Genomic DNA, 17,885 nt, shown 5'->3' on the forward strand with positions numbered 1-17,885 from the left:
GACACACACACGTACAGACACACACACGTACAGACACACACACACACACACGTACAGACACACACACACGTACAGACACACACACACGTACACACACACATGTACAGACACACACATGTACAGACACACACATGTACAGACACACACATGTAGACACACCCTGATGCTGAGGACCCCATAGAGACAGATTGATAGAGAGAGACAGACAGAGAGACAGGTTGAGAGAGAGAGACAGACAGACAGGTTGATATGTTTGTACAGAAGTACATACGATGCACTCGGGAAGTATTCAGATCTCTCGACAGTTTCCATATTTTGTTAGGTTACAGACGTATTTTAAAACGGATTCAATTGTTTAATTCCCCTCAATCAATCTACACACAATACCACAATGACAAAACAAAAATATGTTTTTAGAAAATGTAGAAACTGAAATATAACATTTACATAAGTATTCAGACCCTTTACTCAGTACTTTGTTGAAGCACCTTTGTCAGTGATTACAGCATCAAGTCTTCTTGGGTATGATGTTACAAGCTACACCTGTATTTGGGGAGTTTCTCCCATTCTTCTCTGTAGATCCTCTCAAGCTCTGTCAGGTTGGACAGGGAGCGTCGCTGCACAGCTATTTTCAGGTCTCTCCAGAGATGTTCGATTGGGTTCAAGTCCAGGCTCTGGCTGGGCCTCTCAAGGACATGGATGGTGCCAGGTTTCCTCCAGACGTGATGCTTGGCATTCAGGTCAAAGATTTCAATCTTGGTTTCATCAGACCAGGGAATCTTGTTTCTCATGATCTGAGTTCTTTAGGTGTCTTTTGGCAAACTCCTAGCAGGCTGTCATGTGCCTTTTACTGAGGACTGGCTTCTGTCTGGCCACTCTACCACAAAGGCCTGATTTTTGGAGTGCTGCAGAGATGGTTGTCCTTCTGGAAGGTTCTCCACAGAAGAACTCTAAAGCTCTGTCAGAGTGACCATCGGAGTCTTGGTCACCTCCCTGACCAAGGCCCTTCTCCTCCAATTGCTCAGTTTGGCCGGGTGACCAGTTCTAGGAAGAGTCTTGGTGGTTCCAAACTTCTTCTATTTAAGAATGTTGGAGGCCACTGTGTTCTTGGGGACCTTCAATGCTGCAGAAATGTTTTGGTACCTTTCCCCAGATCTGTGCCTCGACACAATCCTGTCTCGGAGCTCTACGGACAATTCCTTCAACCTCATGGCTTGGTTTTAGCTCTGACATCCACTGTCAACTGTGGGACCTTATATAGACAGGTGTGTGCCTTTTCAAATCATGTCCAAATCAATTGAATTTACCACAGGTGGACTCCAATCAAGTTGTAGAAACATCTCAAGGATGATCAATGGAAACAGTATGGGTGTGTCCCCGTCCCACCCCGTCCGTCCCACTCCGTCCCACCCCGCCCCTCCCACCCCGTCCGTCCCACCCCATCCGTCCCACCCCGTCCGCCCCACCCGTCCGTCCCACCCGCCCCGCCCCTCCCACCCCGTCCGTCCCACCCCGTCCGTCCCACCTCGCCCGTCCCACCCCGCCCGTCCCACTCCGTCCCTCACACCCGCCCGTCCCACCCGTCCGTCCGTCCCACCCGTCCGTCCCACCCCGTCCCCCCGTCCCACCCCGTCCCTCCGTCCGTCCCCTCCGCCCCACCCGTCCGTCCCACCCCGTCCGTCCCACCCCGTCCGTCCCACCCCCCGTCCCACCCCGTCCGTCCCACTTCATGCCTGGTATGTTAATCCATTCATTGTTCAATGTTAATTAACCATCTGCCTTTGATAAAGACAATTCTCAGACCCATTCTTGTTAGTCAACGTCAACTCATTGTCTTAATGCTTGCTTGTATATTTGAATTATCTTTATAGAGTCATATAAACATTTCAATAGGCTAATCGCTTAGTCTTCAATACGACTGTTATGGGAGGTGTATATACACATATTACTGCCCAATGAAAGGTCACACTTGACTCATCCCAGAGACAAATCACTCACACAAAGACACAAGGATGAACACGTGGAGGGTTAAATCCCTGCACATAACTCTGTCGCAATGACAGCTCACAATCTTTACATCTAGCATACTTAAAGATTTTATCACCACCACCCTCCCCATCTGTGCGATTGCCTAGTGAGACTGTGGAGTTTACTGGGAATGCTTGGTTAGACTGTGGGATTGGCTGTGATTGGCTAGTGAGACTGTGGACCCACCTCTTTTTCCTGGTGAGGATGAGGACGTCATTGAAGAGGAAGAAGTAGACCTGATGACGTGACGTCCTCTTGGAGAAGATGCCGTTCTCCTCCACGAAGGCTGTGAGCTCCCCTCTCTTCACCATCCACCTAGACGACGACACCAATGGGAAGGGCTGTGGGGGAGAGAGAGAAAGAGAGAGAGGGGGGAGAGAGGAGAGAGGGGGAGAGAGAGAGAAGGGAGAGGGGAGAGAGGGGAGAGAGAGAGAAGGGGAGAGGGGAGAGAGAGAGGGGGGGAGAGAGAGGGAGAGGGAGAGGGGGAGAGAGAGAGAAGGAGAGGGGAGAGAGAGAGAGAGAGAGAAGGGGAGAGGGGGAGAGAGAGAGAAGGGAGAGGGGAGAGAGGGGGAGAGAGAGAGAAGGGAGAGGGGAGAGAGGGGGAGAGAGAGAGAAGGGAGAGAGAGGGGGAGAGAAGGGAGAGGGGAGAGAGGGAGAGGAGAGGGAGAAGGGAGAGAGAGAGAAGGAGAGAGAGAGAGAGGGAGAAGGGAGAGGGGAGAGAGGGGGAGAGAGAGAGAAGGGAGAGGGGAGAGAGGGGTGAGCAAATAGAGAGAGGAGAGAGAGAAGGGAGAGAGAGAGAGAAGGGAGAGGGGAGAGAGGGGGAGAGGGGGAGAGAGAGAAGGTAGAGAGGGGGAGAGAGGAGAGAGGGGGGAGAGAGAGAGAGAGGGAGAGAAGGGAGAGAGGAGAGAGAGAAGGGAGAGGGAGAGAGGAGAGAAGGGAGAGGGGGAGAGAGAGAGAAGGGAGGGGGAGAGGGAGAGAGGGAGAGGGGAGAGAGAGAGAAGGGAGAGGGAGAGGAGGGGTGAGCAAATAGAGAGAGAGGAGAGAGAGAAGGAGAGAGAGAGAGAGAGAGAGGGAGAGAGGGGGAGAAAGAAGAGAGAGGAGGGAGAGGGGAGAGAGAGGAGAGGGAGAGGGAGAGAGAGGGGAGAGAGGGGGAGAGAGAGAAGGTAGAGAGGGGGAGAGGAGAGGGGGGAGAGAGAGAAGGGAGAGGGGAGAGAGGGGGAGAGAGAGAGAAGGGAGAGGGAGAGAGGGGGAGAGAGAGAAGGGAGGGGGAGAGAGGGGGAGAGAGAGAGAGAAGGGAGAGGGGAGAGAGGGGGGAGAGAAAAGGGAGAGGGGAGAAAGACGAGAAAGACGATCAATATCAAGGTTTACAAATGTAATGTACTCCAGACATTCCTGTGTAGTGTGTGTGTGAACAGCTGGCTAGGAGGGCAGAATGTATGTTCACAGCCCTGCAGACATCTGTTAGGACCACATGTACCAACAGCACTTTCCCACACTGCTACCACACCTGTGCCTGCCAGAGCGTGTGTGTATGTGTGCATTTATGTACATCTGCTTGAATATATACAGTTGAAGTCAGAAGTTTACATACACTTAGGTTGGAGTCATTAAAACTCGTTTTTCAACCACTCCACACATTTCTTGTTAACAAACTATAGTTTTGGCAAGTCGGTTAGGACATATACTTTCTGCATGACACAAGTCATTCTTCCAACAATTGTTTACAGACAGATTATTTCACTTATAATTCACTGTATCACACCTCCAGTGGGTCAGAAGTTTACATACACTAAGTTGACTGCGCCTTTAAACAGCTTGGAAAATTCCAGAGAATGATGTCATGGCTTTAGAAGCTTCTGATAGGCTAATTGACATCCTTTGAGTCAATTGGAGGTGTACCTGTGGATGTATTTCAAGGCCTACCTTCAAACTCAGTGCCTCTTTGCTTGACATCATGGGAAAATCAAAAGAACTCAGCAAAGACCTCAGAAAAACAATTGTGGACCTCCACAAGTCTGGTTCATCCTTGGGAGCAATTTCTAAATGCCTGAAGGTACCACGTTCATCTGTACAAACAATAGTACACAAGTATAAACACCATGGAACCAGGCGTCGTACCGCTCAGGAAGGAGACGAGTTCTGTCTCCTAAAGATGAACGTACTTTGGTGCGAAAAGTTAAAATCAATCCCAGAACAACAGCAAAGGACCTTGTGAAGATGCTGGAGGAAACAGGTACAAAAGTATCTATATCCACAGTAAAACGAGTCCCATATCGTCATAACCTGAAAGGTCGCTCAGCAAGGAAAAAGCCACTGCTCCAAAACGGCCATAAGAAAGCCAGATTACGCTTTGCAACTGCACATGGAGACAAAGATTGTACTTTTTGGAGAATTGTCCTCTGGTCTGAAGAAACAAAAGTAGAACTGTTTGTAATGTAATGACCATCGTTATGTTTGGAGGAAAAAGGGGAAGGCTTGCAAGCCGAAGATCACCATCCCAAACGTGAAGCATGGGGGTGGCAGCGTTATGTTGTGGGGGTGCTTTGCTGCAGGAGGGACTGGTGCACTTCACAAAATAGATGGCACCATGAGGATGGGAAAATTAGGTGGATATAAGCTTGGTCGCAAATGGGTCTTCCAAATGGACAATGACCCCAAGCATACTTCCAAAGTTGTGGCAAAATGGCTAAAGGACAACAAAGTCAAGGTATTGGAGTGGCCATCACAAAGCCCCGACCTCAATCCCATAGAAAATGTGAGGGCAGAACTGGAAAAGCGTGTGCGAGCAAGGAGGCCCACAAACCTGACTCAGTTACACCAGTTCTGTTGTGGAGGAATGGGTCAAAATTCACCCAACTTATTGTGGGAAGCTTGTGGAAGGCTACCCAAAACGTTTGACCCAAGTTAAACAATTTAAAGGCAATGCTACCAAATACTAATTGAGTGTATGTAAACTTCTGACCCACTGGGAATGTGATGAAAGAAATAAAAGCTGAAATAAATAATTATCTGCTATTATTCTGACATTTCACATTCTTAAAATAAAGTGGTGATACTAACTGCTGTAAAATAGGGAGTTTTTACTGTGATTAAATGTCAGGAATTTTGAAAAACTGAGTTTAAATGTATTTGGCTAAGGTGTATGTAAACTTCTGACTTCAACTGTATCTGTTTGTGTGTGTGTCTATGCGCCTAATTAAAGAGAGGTGGACTGGAGAGAGAGAGAGTGTGTGTGTCTGTGCGTGTGCGTGCGTGCGTGTGTGTGTCTATGCGAGAGAGAAATATGTAATCCTTTCTAGCACACTGCTGCAAACCCACTTGTCCATATCGACAGATGAAGAAATGAAGTATCATTCAAAGAGTATTCTGGGAAAAGACCTTGTGAACGTACAGTTTGTACAGAACATAACACCATGCGTGAGTTTATGAGAGAGAGTGTGTGTGTGTGTGTGTGTGTGTTGTGTGTTTTCCTCGGTAATGCAGCAGCAACAGTTATATAGGACCCTTATTCCTCTTGATTTCACACCAGTAGAGAAACATCATGTTCCCTCTCTGTGTCCCCTGGGAGACGGCTGGGGAAATGTCATGTTTGACCAGGAATAGCCATCGAACGTTGCTCCAAACCAGACAGACAGCTAAAGGTAATGTCTTCACTATACCTCATGGAACGGGCTTTTAAAAGAAGCTACAATCCTTAGTTGCTACGTTCATTTTTTTTTTTTACTTATAAATGATATATTCCCATTGGTTCAGAATGCCGTCTCATGGACTTCAGTTTAACTGTCGTACCCCCATCAGAACACAAAACATCAGCTTGTTTTACTGTCTGTCTGTCTGATATCATGGAGTTCAGTTTGACTGTCGTACCCCCATCAGAACACAAAACATCAGCTTGTTTTACTGTCTGTCTGTCTGTCTGATATCATGGAGTTCAGTTTAACAGTCGTACCCCCATCAGAACACAAAACATCAGCTTGTTTTCGGTCAGAACAACATGTAAACAAACACCCATCAGAACTTGTTTTACTGTCTGTCTGATATCATGGAGTTCAGTTTAACAGTCATACCCCCATCAGAACACAAAACATCAGCTTGTTTTACTGTCTGTCTGATATCATGGAGTTCAGTTTGACTGTCATACCCCCATCAGAACACAAAACATCAGCTTGTTTTACTGTCTGTCTGTCTGATATCATGGAGTTCAGTTTGACTGTCGTACCCCCATCAGATCACAAAACATCAGCTTGTTTTACAGTGATGTGTCTAGTCTGATATCATGGAGTTCATTCTACCTTTTGACTGATTCTTAAGTGTCCATAATATCTCATCAGAACAGTTCAAAACTATCAGCTTAGAGACAGTCATAAAACCCAGTTTTACCACTCTGTCTGATATCATACCCAGCTATAGAGACAGTCATAAAACCCAGCCATAGAGACAGCCATAAAACCCAGCCATAGAGAGTCATAAAACCCAGCTATAGAGACGTCATAAAACCCTGGGTGAATAAAACCCAGCTAGACCCACTGGGTGACTAGAGACAGCCATAAAACCCAGCTATAGAGACAGTCATAAAACCCAGCTATAGAGACAGTCATAAAACCCAGCTATAGAGACAGTCATAAAACCCAGCTATAGACCCATAAAACCCAGCTATAGAGACAGTCATAAAACCCAGCTATAGACCAACTGGGTGAATAGAGACAGCCATAAAACCCAGCTATAGAGACAGTCATAAAACCCAGCTATAGACCCACTGGGTGACTAGAGACAGCCATAAAACCCAGCTATAGAGACAGCCTAAGACCCACTGGGTGAAGACAGAATAGCCAGACAGTCATAAAACCCAGCTATAGACCCACTGGGTGAATAGAGACAGTCATAAAACCCAGCTATAGAGACAGCCATAAAACCCACTGGGTGAATAGAGACAGTCATAAAACCCAGCTAGACAGCCATAAAACCCAGGTGATAGAGACAGTCATAAAACCCAGCTAGACCCACTGGGTGAATAGAGACAGCCATAAAACCCAGCTATAGACCCACTGGGTGAAACCCTAGAGACAGTCATAAAACCCAGCTATAGACCATGGGGAGAATAGAAAACCCAGCTATAGAGACAGCCATAAAACCCAGCTATAGAGACAGTCAAAACCCAGCTATAGAGACAGTCATAAAAGCTATAGACCCACTGGGAGACTAGAGACAGCCATAAAACCCAGCTATAGACCAACTGGCCATAAAACCCAGAGACAGCCATAAAACCCAGCTATAGAGACAGCCATAAAACCCAGCTATAGAGACAGTCATAAAACCCAGCTATAGAGACAGCCATAAAACCCAGCTATAGAGACCACTGGGTGAACTAGAGACAGTCATAAAACCCAGCTACTAGAGACAGCCATAAAACCAGCTGGGTGACTAGACAGTCATAAAACCCACTATAGACCCACTGGGTGATAGAGACAGCCATAAAACCCAGCTATAGACCCACTGGGTGAATAGAGACAGCCATAAAACCCAGCTATAGAGACAGTCATAAAACCCAGCTATAGACCCACTGGGTGAATAGAGACAGCCATAAAACCCAGCTATAGAGACAGCCATAAAACCCAGCTATAGAGACAGTCATAAAACCCAGCTATAGACCCACTGGGTGAATAGAGACAGCCATAAAACCCAGCTATAGAGACAGCCATAAAACCCAGCTATAGACCCACTGGGTGAATAGAGACAGCCATAAAACCCAGCTATAGACCCACTGGGTGAATAGAGACAGCCATAAAACCCAGCTATAGAGACAGTCATAAAACCCAGCTATAGACCCACTGGGTGAATAGAGACAGCCATAAAACCCAGCTATAGAGACAGTCATAAAACCAGCTATAGACCCACTGGGAGAATAGAGACAGTCATAAAACCCAGCTATAGAGACAGCCATAAAACCCAGCTATAGAGACAGCCATAAAACCCAGCTATAGCAACCAAACCCAGCCCAGACTAAAACCCAGCTATAGAGACAGTCATAAAACCCAGCTATAGAGACAGCCATAAAACCCAGCTATAGAGACAGCCATAAAACCCAGCTATAGACCCATAGAGACAGTCATAAAACCCAGCTATAGAGACAGATAAAACCCAGCTAGAGACAGTAAAACCCACTAGAGACAGTCATAAACCCAGCTATAGAGACAGCCATAAAACCCAGCTATAGAGACAGTCATAAAACCCAGCTATAGAGACAGTCATAAAACCCAGCTATAGAGACAGCCATAAAACCCAGCTATAGAGACAGTCATAAAACCCAGCTATAGAGACAGTCATAAAACCCAGCTATAGACCCACTGGGTGACTAGAGACAGCCATAAAACCCAGCTATAGAGACAGTCATAAAACCCAGCTAAACCCAGCTGACTAGAGACAGCCATAAAACCCAGCTATAGAGACAGTCATAAAACCCAGCTATAGACCCACTGGGTGAATAGAGACAGTCATAAAACCCAGCTATAGAAGCCATAAAACCCAGCTATAGAGACAGCCATAAAACCCAGCTATAGACCCACTGGGTGAAGACAGTCATAAAACCCAGCCACTAAAACCCAGGTGATAGAGACAGTCATAAAACCCAGCTATAGACCCACTGGGTGACTAGAGACAGACCCACTGGGTGACTAAAACCAGCTATAGACCAACTGGGTGAATAGAGACAGTCATAAAACCCCAGCTGGGTGAATAGAGACACCCACTAGACCCACTGGGTGAGAGACAGTCATAAAACCCAGCTATAGAGACAGTCATAAAACCCAGCTATAGACCAACTGGGAGAATAGAGACAGTCATAAAACCCAGCTATAGACCACTGGGAGACTGGGTGACTAGAGATAGAGACAGTCATAAAACCCAGCTATAGAGACAGCCATAAAACCCAGCTATAGAGACAACCCAGCTATAGAGACAGTCATAAAACCCAGCTATAGACCCACTGGGTGAATAGAGACAGTCATAAAACCCAGCTATAGACCAACTGGGGGAGAATAGAGACACCATAAAACCCAGCTATAGACCCACTGGGTGAATAGAGACAGTCATAAAATAAAACTAGAGACAGTCATAAAACCCAGCTATAGACCCACTGGGTGAATAGAGACAGCCATAAAACCCAGCTATAGAGACAGTCATAAAACCCAGCTATAGACCCACTGGGTGAATAGAGACAGCCATAAAACCCAGCTATAGAGACAGTCATAAAACCCAGCTATAGAGACAGTCATAAAACCCAGCTATAGACCCACTGGGTGACTAGAGACAGCCATAAAACCCAGCTATAGAGACAGCCATAAAACCCAGCTATAGACCCACTGGGTGACTAGAGACAGTCATAAAACCCAGCTATAGACCCACTGGGTGACTAGAGACAGTCATAAAACCCAGCTATAGACCCACTGGGTGACTAGAGACAGTCATAAAACCCAGCTATAGACCCACTGGGGAGAATAGAGACAGCCATAAAACCCAGCTATAGAGACAGTCATAAAACCCAGCTATAGACCAACTGGGGAGAATAGAGACAGCCATAAAACCCAGCTATAGAGACAGCCATAAAACCCAGCTATAGAGACAGTCATAAAACCCAGCTAGACCCACTGGGTGACTAGAGACAGTCATAAAACCAGCAGACCCACTGACTAGAGACAGTCATAAAACCCAGCAGACCACTATAGAGACAGTCATAAAACCCAGCTATAGACCCACTGGGGAATAGAGACAGCCATAAAACCCAGCTATAGAGACAGCCATAAAACCCAGCTATAGAGACATTCATAAAACCCAGCTATAGACCCACTGGGTGACTAGAGACAGTCATAAAACCCAGCTATAGACCCACTGGGTGACTAGAGACAGTCATAAAACCCAGCTATAGACCCACTGGGTGACTAGAGACAGTCATAAAACCCAGCTATAGACCCAAAACCCAGCTAGAGACAGTCATAAAACCCAGCTATAGAGACAGCCATAAAACCCAGCTATAGAGACAGTCATAAAACCCAGCTATAGAGACAGTCATAAAACCCAGCTATAGACCCACTGGGTGACTAGAGACAGCCATAAAACCCAGCTATAGACCCACTGGGTGAATAGAGACAGTCATAAAACCCAGCTATAGAGACAGCCATAAAACCCAGCTATAGAGACAGTCATAAAACCCAGCTATAGAGACAGTCATAAAACCCAGCTATAGAGACAGTCATAAAACCCAGCTGGGGAGACTAGAGACAGTCATAAAACCCAGCTATAGACCAACTGGGGAGAATAGAGACAGTCATAAAACCCAGCTATAGAGACAGCCATAAAACCCAGCTATAGAGACAGTCATAAAACCCAGCTATAGAGACAGTCATAAAACCCAGCTATAGACCAACTGGGTGACTAGAGACAGTCATAAAACCCAGCTATAGACCAACTGGGAGAATAGAGACAGCCATAACCCCCACCCAGCTATAGACCCACTGGGTGACTAGAGACAGTCATAAACCCAGCTAAGACCCACTGGGTGACTAGAGACAGTCATAAAACCCAGCTATAGACCCACTGGGTGACTAGAGACAGCCATAAAACCCAGCTATAGAGACAGTCATAAAACCCAGCTATAGACCCACTGGGTGACTAGAGACAGTCATAAAACCCAGCTATAGAGACAGTCATAAAACCCAGCTATAGAGACAGTCATAAAACCCAGCTATAGACCCACTGGGTGACTAGAGACAGTCATAAAACCCAGCTATAGACCCACTGGGTGACTAGAGACAGTCATAAAACCCAGCTATAGACCCACTGGGTGACTAGAGACAGTCATAAAACCCAGCTATAGACCCACTGGGTGACTAGAGACAGTCATAAAACCCAGCTATAGAGACAGTCATAAAACCCAGCTATAGACCAACTGGGGAGAATAGAGACAGCCATAAAACCCAGCTATAGAGACAGTCATAAAACCCAGCTATAGACCAACTGGGGAGACTAGAGACAGTCATAAAACCCAGCTATAGACCAACTGGGGAGAATAGAGACAGTCATAAAACCCAGCTATAGACCCACTGGGTGACAGTCATAAAACCCAGCTATAGACCCACTGGGTGACTAGAGACAGTCATAAAACCCAGCTAAACCCACTGGGTGACTAGAGACAGCCATAAAACCCAGCTATAGAGACAGTCATAAAACCCAGCTATAGACCAACAGTAGAGACAGCCATAAAACCCAGCTATAGAGACAGTCATAAAACCCAGCTATAGAGACAGTCATAAAACCCAGCTATAGACCCACTGGGTGACTAGAGACAGCCATAAAACCCAGCTATAGAGACAGCCATAAAACCCAGCTATAGACCCACTGGGTGACTAGAGACAGTCATAAAACCCAGCTATAGACCCACTGGGTGACTAGAGACAGTCATAAAACCCAGCTATAGACCCACTGGGGAGAATAGAGACAGCCATAAAACCCAGCTATAGAGACAGTCATAAAACCCAGCTATAGAGACAGCCATAAAACCCAGCTATAGAGACAGCCATAAAACCCAGCTATAGAGACAGTCATAAAACCCAGCTATAGACCCACTGGGTGACTAGAGACAGTCATAAAACCCAGCTATAGAGGCAGCCATAAAACCCAGCTATAGACCCACTGGGTGACTAGAGACAGTCATAAAACCCAGCTATAGACCAACTGGGGAGAATAGAGACAGTCATAAAACCCAGCTATAGAGACAGTCATAAAACCCAGCTATAGAGACAGCCATAAAACCCAGCTATAGAGACATTCATAAAACCCAGCTATAGACCCACTGGGTGACTAGAGACAGTCATAAAACCCAGCTATAGACCCACTGGGTGACTAGAGACAGTCATAAAACCCAGCTATAGACCAACTGGGAGAATAGAGACAGCCATAAAAGCCATAAAACCCAGCTATAGAGACAGCCATAAAACCCAGCTATAGAGACAGTCATAAAACCCAGCTATAGAGTCATAAAACCCAGCTATAGACCACTGGGAGAATAGAGACAGTCATAAAATAAATAGACCCACCAGCTATAGAGACAGTCATAAAACCCAGCTATAGAGACAGTCATAAAACCCAGCTATAGACCAGTCATAAAACCCAGCTATAGAGACAGCCATAAAAACTATAGAGACAGTCATAAAACCCAGCTATAGACCAACTGGGGAGACTAGAGACAGTCATAAAACCCAGCTATAGAGACTGGGAGAATCAGTCATAAAACCCAGCTATAGAGACAGCCATAAAACCCAGCTATAGAGGTCATAAAACCCAGCTATAGAGACAGTCATAAAACCCAGCTATAGACCAACTGGGGAGACTAGAGACAGTCATAAAACCCAGCTATAGAGACAGCCATAAAACCCAGCTATAGACCCACTGGGTGACTAGAGACAGTCATAAAACCCAGCTATAGACCCACTGGGTGACTAGAGACAGTCATAAAACCCAGCTATAGACCCACTGGGGAGAATAGAGACAGCCATAAAACCCAGCTATAGAGACAGTCATAAAACCCAGCTATAGACCAACTGGGAGAATAGAGACAGCCATAAAACCCAGCTATAGAGACAGTCATAAAACCCAGCAGACAGTCATAAAACCCAGCTATAGACCCACTGGGTGACTAGAGACAGTCATAAAACCCAGCTATAGACCCACTGGGTGACTAGAGACAGTCATAAAACCAGCAGCTATAGAGACAGCCATAAAACCCAGCTATAGACCCACTGGGAGAATAGAGACAACCATAAAACCCAGCTATAGAGACCCACCCAGCTGACTAGAGACAGCCATAAAACCCAGCTATAGAGACAGCATAAAACCCAGCTAAAACAGTCCAGCTATAGAGACAGTCATAAAACCCACTGGGGCAGCCATAAAAGAGACAGTCATAAAACCCAGCTATAGACCAACTGGGAGAATAGAGACAGTCATAAAACACCCATAGACCCACTGGGTGACTAGAGACAGTCATAAAACCCAGCTATAGAGACAGTCATAAAACCCAGCTATAGAGACAGTCATAAAACCCAGCTATAGAGACACCATAAAACCCAGCTATAGACCCACTGGGTGACTAGAGACAGTCATAAAAACCCAGCTATAGACCCACTGGGTGACTAGAGACAGTCATAAAACCCAGCTATAGACCCACTGGGTGACTAGAGACAGTCATAAAACCCAGCTATAGAGACAGTCATAAAACCCAGCTATAGAGACTATAGAGACAGCCATAAAACCCAGCTATAGAGACAGTCCAGCTGGAGAGCTAGAGACAGTCATAAAACCCAGCTATAGACCCACTGGGTGAATAGAGACAGTCATAAAACCCAGCTATAGACCCACTGGGTGAGCTATAGAGACAGTCATAAAACCCAGCTATAGAGACAGAGACTGGGAGACTAGAGACAGTCATAAAACCCAGCTATAGACCAACTGGGGAGAATAGAGACAACCATAAAACCCAGCTATAGACCCACTGGGTGACTAGAGACAGTCATAAAACCCAGCTATAGACCCACTGGGTGACTAGAGACAGTCATAAAACCCAGCTATAGACCCACTGGGTGACTAGAGACAACCATAAAACCCAGCTATAGAGACAGTCACAATCCCAGCTATAGGGGAACTAGAGACAGCCATAAAACCCAGCTATAGAGACAGCCATAAAACCCAGCTATAGAGACAGTCATAAAACCCAGCTATAGACCCCACTAGAGACAGTCATAAAACCCAGACTAGAGACAGCCATAAAACCCAGCCCCAGCTATAGAGACAGCCATAAAACCCAGCTATAGACCCACTGGGTGACTAGAGACAGCCATAAAACCCAGCTATAGAGACAGTCATAAAACCCAGCTATAGCCCCACTGGGTGACTAGAGACAGTCATAAAACCCAGCTATAGAGGCAGCCATAAAACCCAGCTATAGACCCACTGGGTGACTAGAGACAGTCATAAAACCCAGCTATAGACCAACTGGGGAGAATAGAGACAGTCATAAAAACCCAGCTATAGACCCACTGGGGAGACTAGAGACAGTCATAAAACCCAGCTATAGAGACAGTCATAAAACCCAGCTATAGACCAACTGGGGAGAATAGAGACAGCCATAAAACCCAGCTATAGAGACAGCCATAAAACCCAGCTATGGAGACAGTCATAAAACCCAGCTATAGCCCCACTGGGTGACTAGAGACAGTCATAAAACCCAGCTATAGAGGCAGCCATAAAACCCAGCTATAGACCCACTGGGTGACTAGAGACAGCCATAAAACCCAGCTATAGACCCACTGGGTGACTAGAGACAGCCATAAAACCCAGCTATAGAGACAGTCATAAAACCCAGCTATAGCCCCACTGGGTGACTAGAGACAGTCATAAAACCCAGCTATAGAGGCAGCCATAAAACCCAGCTATAGACCCACTGGGTGACTAGAGACAGTCATAAAACCCAGCTATAGACCACTGGGTGAGCTATAGAGACAGTCATAAAACCCAGCTATAGACCCACTGGGTGAGCTAGAGACAGTCATAAAACCCAGCTATAGAGACAGTCATAAAAAGCTATAGACCAACTGGGAGAATAGAGACAGCCATAAAAACCCAGCTATAGAGACAGCCATAAAACCCAGCTATAGAGACAGTCATAAACCAGCAGAACCCCCACTGGGTGAATAGAGACAGCCATAAAACCCAGCTATAGAGACAGCCATAAAACCCAGCTATAGAGACAGTCATAAAACCCAGCTATAGACCCACTGGGTGACTAGAGACAGCCATAAAACCCAGCTATAGAGACAGTCATAAAACCCAGCTATAGACCCACTGGGTGACTAGAGACAGTCATAAAACCCAGCTATAGAGGCAGCCATAAAACCCAGACCCACTGGGTGACTAGAGACAGTCATAAAACCCAGCTATAGACCCACTGGGGAGATAGAGACAGCCAGCTATAGACCCACTGGGGACAGTCATCAAAACCCAGCTATAGAGACAGTCATAAAACCCAGCTATAGACCAACTGGGAGAATAGAGACAGCCATAAAACCCAGCTATAGAGACAGCCATAAAACCCAGCTATAGAGACAGTCATAAAACCCAGCTATAGACCCACTGGGTGACTAGAGACAGTCATAAAACCCAGCTATAGAGACAGCCATAAAACCCAGCTATAGAGACAGCCATAAAACCCAGCAGACCCACTGGGTGACTAGAGACAGCCATAAAACCCAGCTATAGAGACAGTCATAAAACCCAGCTATAGACCCACTGGGTGACTAGAGACAGTCATAAAACCCAGCTATAGAGGCAGCCCATAAAACCCAGCTATAGACCCACTGGGTGACTAGAGACAGCCATAAAACCCAGCTATAGACCCACTGGGTGACTAGAGACAGTCATAAAACCCAGCTATAGAGACACCATAAAACCCAGCTATAGACCCACTAAAACCCAGCTATAGAGACAGTCATAAAACCCAGCTATAGACCCACTGGGAGACTAGACAGTCATAAAACCCAGCTAGACCAACTGGGTGACTAGAGACAGTCATAAAACCCAGCTACTAGAGAGACACTAAAACCCAGCTATAGAGACAGTCATAAAACCCAGCTATAGACCAACTGGGGAGCTAGAGACAGCCATAAACCCAGCTATAGAGACAGCCATAAAACCCAGCTATAGAGACAGTCATAAAACCCAGCTATAGCCCCACTGGGTGACTAGAACAGTCATAAAACCCAGCTATAGAGACAGTCATAAAACCCAGCTATAGACCCACTGGGTGACTAGAGACAGCCATAAAACCCAGCTATAGACCCACTGGGTGACTAGAGACAGCCATAAAACCCAGCTATAGAGACAGCCATAAATAGACCCACTGGGCTAGAGACAGTCATAAAAACCCAGTCATAAAACCCAGCTATAGACCCACTGGGTGATAGAAAACCCAGCTATAGACCAACAGAATAGAGACAGTCATAAAACCCAGCTATAGACCCACTGGGGAGACTAGAGACAGTCATAAAACCCAGCTATAGAGACAGCCATAAAACCCAGCTATAGAGACATTCATAAAACCCAGCTATAGACCCACTGGGTGACTAGAGACAGTCATAAAACCCAGCTATAGACCCACTGGGTGACTAGAGACAGTCATAAAACCCAGCTATAGACCCACTGGGTGACTAGAGACAGTCATAAAACCCAGCTATAGACCCACTGGGTGACTAGAGACAGTCATAAAACCCAGCTATAGACCAACTGGGGAGAATAGAGACAGTCATAAAACCCAGCTATAGACCAACTGGGGAGACAGCCATAAAACCCAGCTATAGAGACAGTCATAAAACCCAGCTATAGACCAACTGGGGAGACTAGAGACAGTCATAAAACCCAGCTATAGACCAACTGGGGAGAATAGAGACAGTCATAAAACCCAGCTATAGAGACAGCCATAAAACCCAGCTATAGAGACAGTCATAAAACCCAAACCCAGCTATAGACCAACTGGGGAGACTAGAGACAGTCATAAAACCCAGCTATAGACCAACTGGGGAGAATAGAGACAGCCATAAAACCCAGCTATAGACCCACTGGGTGACTAGAGACAGTCATAAAACCCAGCTATAGACCCACTGGGTGACTAGAGACAGTCATAAAACCCAGCTATAGACCCACTATAGAGACCCATAAAACCCAGCTATAGAGACAGTCATAAAACCCAGCTATAGACCAACTGGGGAGAATAGACAGCCATAAAACCCAGCTATAGAGACAGTCATAAAACCCAGCTATAGAGACAGTCATAAAACCCAGCTATAGACCCACTGGGAGACTAGAGACAGCCATAAAACCCAGCTATAGACACCATAAAACCCAGCTATAGACCCACTGGGTGACTAGAGACAGTCATAAAACCCAGCTATAGACCCACTGGGTGACTAGAGACAGTCATAAAACCCAGCTATAGACCCACAGTCATAAAACCCAGCTATAGACCCACTGGGGAGAATAGAGACAGCCATAAAACCCAGCTATAGAGACAGTCATAAAACCCAGCTATAGACCAACTGGGGAGAATAGAGACAGCCATAAAACCCAGCTATAGAGACAGCCATAAAACCCAGCTATAGAGACAGTCATAAAACCCAGCTATAGCCCCACTGGGTGACTAGAGACAGTCATAAAACCCAGCTATAGAGGCAGCCATAAAACCCAGCTATAGACCCACTGGGTGACTAGAGACAGTCATAAAACCCAGCTATAGACCCACTGGGTGACTAGAGACAGCCATAAAACCCAGCTATAGAGACAGTCATAAAACCCAGCTATAGCCCCACTGGGTGACTAGAGACAGTCATAAAACCCAGCTATAGACCAACTGGGGAGAATAGAGACAGTCATAAAAACCCAGCTATAGACCCACTGGGGAGACTAGAGACAGTCATAAAACCCAGCTATAGAGACAGCCATAAAACCCAGCTATAGAGACAGTCATAAAACCCAGCTATAGACCAACTGGGGAGAATAGAGACAGCCATAAAACCCAGCTATAGAGACAGTCATAAAACCCAGCTATAGAGACAGTCATAAAACCCACCCACTGGGTGATAGAGACAGCCATAAAACCCAGCTATAGAGACAGTCATAAAACCCAGCTATAGACCCACTGGGTGACTAGAGACAGTCATAAAACCCAGCTATAGACCCACTGGGTGACTAGAGACAGTCATAAAACCCAGCTACTGGGAGAATAGAGACAGTCATAAAACCCAGCTATAGAGACAGCC

General features: G+C 46.2%; 1 protein-coding gene across 1 annotated transcript in view; it reads right to left on the bottom strand.

Moving 5' to 3' along the window:
- The window catches only part of LOC115125118 (rho guanine nucleotide exchange factor 26-like), a 130,255-nt gene that overhangs the window by 45,433 nt on the left and 66,937 nt on the right, over positions 1-17,885 (bottom strand). Inside the window, 1 exon segment of the mRNA XM_065000579.1 lies at positions 2,215-2,369. Within this exon segment, the coding sequence (XP_064856651.1) occupies positions 2,215-2,369 (155 nt within the window).

Source organism: Oncorhynchus nerka, linkage group LG14, assembly GCF_034236695.1.
Source record: "Oncorhynchus nerka isolate Pitt River linkage group LG14, Oner_Uvic_2.0, whole genome shotgun sequence".
Lineage (NCBI taxonomy): Eukaryota > Metazoa > Chordata > Actinopteri > Salmoniformes > Salmonidae > Oncorhynchus > Oncorhynchus nerka.